Source organism: Vitis vinifera, chromosome 9 (genome assembly GCF_030704535.1).
Source record: "Vitis vinifera cultivar Pinot Noir 40024 chromosome 9, ASM3070453v1".
NCBI lineage: Eukaryota > Viridiplantae > Streptophyta > Magnoliopsida > Vitales > Vitaceae > Vitis > Vitis vinifera.
The window spans coordinates 6,818,315-6,824,314 of record NC_081813.1 but is presented as its reverse complement, the minus strand read 5'-3'; the positions used below and the strand labels follow the sequence as shown (position 1 = coordinate 6,824,314).

At 35.0% G+C, this 6,000-nt stretch overlaps 1 protein-coding gene across 1 annotated transcript; it reads left to right on the top strand.

The window, feature by feature from the left end:
• Window positions 1–1,334: 1,334 nt before the first annotated feature.
• HP4 (pseudo histidine-containing phosphotransfer protein 6) lies at window positions 1,335–2,975 on the top strand. The gene is made up of 5 exons (XM_002265407.4): window positions 1,335–1,503; window positions 1,619–1,749; window positions 2,259–2,402; window positions 2,610–2,682; window positions 2,790–2,975. The coding sequence occupies exons 1-5, from the start codon at window positions 1,435–1,437 to the stop codon at window positions 2,841–2,843; spliced, it is 471 nt and encodes a 156-aa protein (XP_002265443.1). The 5' UTR covers window positions 1,335–1,434; the 3' UTR covers window positions 2,844–2,975.
• Window positions 2,976–6,000: the final 3,025 nt, after the last annotated feature.

The window sequence follows — 6,000 nt, the reverse complement described above, 5'->3', positions numbered from 1 at the left end:
ATATAATGTTCCTATAAAGTATTAATATTTTCAAATGATAAAAAATAGAGAAAAATACTTTTGAGGGCCCAACATATTAATAATAAAATATGAAATATAATTTAAAATTTATGATAATTTAAGGTGTTCCCCATAATGGCCAAAAAAAAAAAAAAAAAAAGGAGAGAGAGGTAAGAGTTCAGAAAAAAAGAGGAGTATCTTACAAGTATGAGAATCAGAAGTGAAATGAAATGTCCCATAAAACAGAGAGCCCAAACAAGTATATGACCCATGATTTTGTGCTCCATGCCCTGGCTCCCCACTGCCCAACACCCCTTCTATCACAAACCTCTTTGAAAAGTCTCATGATAGAAGAGACAAACAATCAGTACCCATTTCGCCACGTGTTCACCTTACTTCTCACTACCACCTGTTTACCTAGCCTTGTTTAACGGGCGGTCACCCCCCTGCCCAAACTCCAATGCTCACCTGTTAAAAAAAGAAAGAGAGAGGGAGATGGAGAGAGAAAAGACAGACATATTTTCTCGAGAAAGTCAGAGAGAAAGTGGAAGAAAAGGCAAGTTATAGAGGGCGTGTTTGGCAGGGAGAGGAAATAAAAAGAAGATAAAAGGTGGAACATTTTTTACATGGGGTGCTGACATTACCGGCTGCAGGCAGTTGTCGGGTAGGGGCGAGGGCTTAGAGCCGCAGGTGGCAGAAGAGACAGCACGCGAGGTGACGGAGTACGGGGACAGCAGGTCACCATCTCTCTCTCTCTCTCTCTACTAGAGTGTTAGACTCTGGGTTTTTGTAGGCTGGTCTGGGAGATACCCCACATTCACCTCGATTTGGTCCATGCCCCACACTCTCCAAAACTTCCATTCCCATCACCATTCCCATTCCCATTCCCACTCTCACTTTACCCTTTCTATTCCTCACCGTTCAATTTCACTATCAAATTGACAAAGTGAAGTGATCTTGTTCGGAGAATAATTAAAATTGATAATTTATGTAATTGTTTTTTTTTCCATGGGAAAATATAATATTTAAAAAAAATTAAAGATATGGGCCAAATGTTATGATATTGAAATAGGATATATGAAAAATAATATTAAAACTATCAAATATATATATACGTGATTTCGATAAATATCCAAAAAAGTACACTTCCATCTTGTAATCAACTCTCTTGTTTTAGAGGTGGCGCGTAGGCTAGACTTGTGACGTGGGGAGATATTGTGATTTTTCAAAAGAGTAGGGTCCACTCCACCGCCGTCTTTAAATTCTTCCAACTCCAACTCTCATTCCCGCTATTGGAGATCACACCAAAACTCCCTCTTAAACCCTAAAAAACACAACAAACCCAGAAAAAAACGAAGTGGGTTGAGCCTCTCACTGACTTTTCTGTTTTTGGATTGCAAGTAGTCGTCAGCCAAGACGGGTCTACCTCTGTGGATGCTCGGGTTGGGTGCGGACCGCTTGCGAGCCGACATGAATCGCCTGCTCGCATTGCTCTTCCACCAGGTTCAATGTCAAGCTCTTCCATTTTTCTTTTTGGTTTTGTAATTGTTGGTGTTTTGGGGATTGTAGATGAATCTGTGGTGGTGGTGAGATTAATTTTGAAATGTTGTTTTTGTAGGGAGTACTGGATGAGCAGTTCTTGCAGCTACAGCAGCTTCAAGATGAAACTTCTCCCAACTTCGTTTCCGAGGTTGTCAACATCTACTTCCACGAGTCTGAGAAGCTTTTGAGGAATCTCCGAGGACTACTGTAATTTTCTGTCGCGCATAAACATGAATATTTTTCTTGGGAAAACCCGCTTCGAATTTTGGTGATTACTTTGGTTTCGCTTTCTGGGGTTGGTGTTTGCCCCGTCAAAGACAGCCATTTGTCTTCATCTCTGGGAAAGGACACTTGGGATTTTATTTATTTTCGCTCCCTCTCTCTCTCTCTCCAAACTTGAAATTGTTTTGTGGGAAAACTCACTTTGAATTTGTGGGCACTCGGATTTATCAATGGAGCTCATGTTTTGTGGCTTTCTCATCTCCTTTTTCTTGAAAGGGAAACCCACCCCACATTTGAACATACGTGACTATTACTTTGTTTCGCTCATGGGGTTTGTGTTTGCTCACTTTCCCTTTCTTTTCTCTTTCCTCTTTGTTCATTTGAAACTAGGCAATTCCTTAGTTTTGCTTTATGGGTTTCGTTTAATTTGACCGACTACTTGGGTTTTGCTTAATAGGGTTGTTTACTGACAAGGGGTGATGATGATGTGACAGGATGGATAGGGAGTTCTCGGACTACAAGAAAATGGGAATCCATCTGAATCAGTTCATGGGAAGCAGTTCTAGCATAGGTGCTAAAAGAGTCAGAAATGTATGCGTTGCTTTTCGCGCGGCTTCCGAGCAGAACAACAGGGCCGGGTGAGCTCGCTGTTTCCCCTTCTCAAAATCCGAGCTTTGTTTTCATTTTTCACTTTTCAAAGACAACAAAACAACTGTTCATCCTCACAGTTGTCCCCACCACAACAAGAAAAAATGATCGATTTATGGATTTAATTTACTTTCCATATATATATTTTCCCAAAATCAAAAGCATATGCGACATCTATTTAACATTTATTCCTTCAGGTGCTTGAGGGCTTTGGAGCTTGTCGAACACGAGTACTGTTACCTCAAGAACAAATTGCATGAACTCTTCCAAGTAAATAACAAAAACCCAAAACCAAAAACCCCAAACTCCTGCTTTATCTCTCAGATTTTAGTGGGTTGGTCTTTGCTAAGCGCTGACATTATTTGATGATTGTGCAGCTAGAGCAGCAGCGAGTACTGGCAGCTGGAGTTAGGTACCCGATACAGAACTGAGCGAAGATAAAGCTATATACATACAATTAGGGTTTTGTTGGGCCCCCACAATCTTGGTTCAGATTTTATAGTAAAATGGGTGTAGCAGAATGGGGAAGAAAGGGGTTGATTCCACTGCCACTGTCAGCAGCGTTTATTGTAGAGTTACAATTCTTTTTTATGTACGTCTGTTTGTTGCTATGAATGCTAGCTCACAAATGAATCCTTTGTTGTAGCTGTTTTTCTGATGTGTGATATTAATTTCAAGCCTCGCTTTAGTGCTTTGTCTACTCCTTTCAGCACTTATTCAATGCTAACACGAATTCACCCATGCATGTATCGCGTTCATCATCACTGGAATCATCTCTCTGATGAGCTTTTTCAACCCACTTCATTGATTAAGTTTGTGTCATGTTTTAAGGCTTTACACAAACTTAAACCATCCATTTACTGTATCTGTTCAGAGATTTGTTCCAAATAATTAACAAAGCTTAAGAATGATTTAGAAGGGTCGGCATGTCTTTGGATCTAGGAATCAAACAATGACTGAATTGCTTCATTCCAGTGGTTTCAGAAACATTTAAGGATGTGACTTCTGTTGTCCCTTTCTACGGCAATCATTTTGGACTCCAAGCTCTACAATCGTCCAAGACCATAGACTAGGGGTGACTTGTGGGGGAGCCCACTGAATGAACACCCACAGGCAACCAACCGCACCTCCCACCAACATCACCAATCATGTCACGGTAGTCAACTAGTCACTAAAGTGAGAGGTGTCCCATGGCTTTAGTTCCAATTAAGTAAATAAGTTATTGTAACTATTAATTAATTTAAATTTCTTATGAGTTTTTAGCTCATATTTTAACTTTATCAACATTGCAGCACAGTTTTGATTTAGGAAAGGCTATGAATTCAAATTAATTAAATCTTGTAGATATTTATTTTTATTAATTTATTAAGCCAACATATGATCCATATCCTCTCTACCAAAAAGAAAGTTTTTAAAGTAGTGTGCATATTAGGGCTAAAGCCTCACTAAGTTCAACATGTAGTAACCGTTAGTTAAACTAATTTAATAACTTAAAGTAACTTAGTAGCTTAATTTAAGATATTAAATAAATTAAATATGTTTGAAAAAATGCTTAATGATATGATTTAAAGTAAAAAATAACTTCAAGTAATAAGTAAAAATAATCAATTTATTTTAAGTCCACATCTTCATTTTATCTTTTTACTCTTATTTGTCTTAAATATCTCCACAAATTTTTTCTTTTTATTATTCTATGATCTTCTTTGTTACTCGACCTCCTTTAATATATTTATAATTTACAAGGATAAATATGTCAATTTGATAATTTTGAAATGCATTTTAAATTAATTTTAATTATTAAACAGCCTCAATACTTAAAAGTAAAAATTAAGTAATAAATTTTAAGCTAATAATTTAAGTATAATTTAACTTTAAGTTAACTTAAATAATTAAATAATAGTATTAAATTTTATTAAACACTCTTATTATAGATCTATTATTTAATAATTTCAACTTGTATGTTTATTCGCGTTTTAATACATACCAAACATTACCAAATTTAGTGTTTGAAATACTATTTTCTATTCTTATAAATAAAAAATAATAATAACTATATATAAAATATAATATCTCTTATATTAAAAGTATGAATTAACATTATGTTTTTAAAAATTATTTTTAAATTTTTTAGAATTTGAGTTAGTAATTTTTTTTTTCATTCTTTTATTTTTTTTTTAAATAATTCTTAAAAATTAATTATAATCTTTTTAAGATAAGTCTCAAATAATTTTGTATTTTACATTAAAGTTATTTCATGGTTTTAAACGTTAACCATAAACTTTTAAAAACAAGAAATTGATACAAACTAAACATTAATCATAGCCTCTTTCAATGTTTACACAAAAGAACACCTTGTTGCATTTTTGGATCTGATTAAATTAAAGTTTCAGGCCTGGGGATTTAATTTTGGTTTACTGCTTTCCCTTATGGGACCATTAGTTTGAACCTTGAAGCAAGGACAGTACCCTGCTCATATTTTTTCATCTAAAAGTTTTCTAGTCTGGTAACATTTTTTGACAAAGTAGTTCTTCGATGTGACAAAGAGTTGATTGGAAATACTCAGAGCATGATTTAGGCCTGAATTAAAATTAATATTGAAGGGTGCTGATTTAATAAAGATGATGGTATGTTGTACTACAGTGTATTTATAGCCACCTTTATTAGCTTATATTACGAGCGAATGATCGGATAAAATAAGTGTTAAAAAAATTAAGCTAATTCAACTTAAGGTAATCACCCTAGAGGTGGGGTTAATAGAGTAATGATTTTTTTTTACAAATTTAAATTATATGAATGCAAAAGACAATTATAAAACAATATAAAAATAATTACATATAAAGTAAGAAAGTAGGGAACAGAGAATGCAAACACAAGATTTTTATAGTGGTTCGGTGCAACCCGATTTATGTCCACTCTCCTCTAGCTTCAATCCCAACTTGAAGTTCCACTAATTCAAGACTTCCAACTCAAACCTTTAAGCAATACAATTGGATTATGGTTCCAATCAAGTCTATTGGACTTTTGGCTCCAAGCACCCTTTGCAATTTCCAAGAGATACCTCACTCTTGAACAACCCCTCAAGTGATACCCCACACTTGAGACTCCTTAAGTGATACCTTACACTTAGACTTTTCTTCTCAAAGATTTACAAATAAAGATAGAAAATATTCTCACAAAATCCTAATACAAAACTTTAGGCTCAAATATACAAGAAAAACTAGGATTGAATGGTGTACTAAAGATATATAAGTTTTAGAACAATGATATATTAAAAAACACTCTTCTAAGGCTCAAATATATTCAAAAAAAATATTTAGGAATGTTAAACTATTGAAACAATGAAGATTGAAGCTTTTTTATAGAAGAAAAATGTCAAACTAGTTATTAGGGGTTTGACCAGTCCAGTTGGGGGGTTGATCGATTGACTAGTCGTTAGTATTTAATACTTGGCAGGTGATCGTTGGACCTCGATAGCCCCTTGACCAGACCTCAATTAGTTGAACTAACGTTCTGGAAGAAAGAGAAAGTTTTTGCACTCTTCGACTAGTTGAGCTGAACTGGTTGATCGATTCTTCATCTGGTTCAATT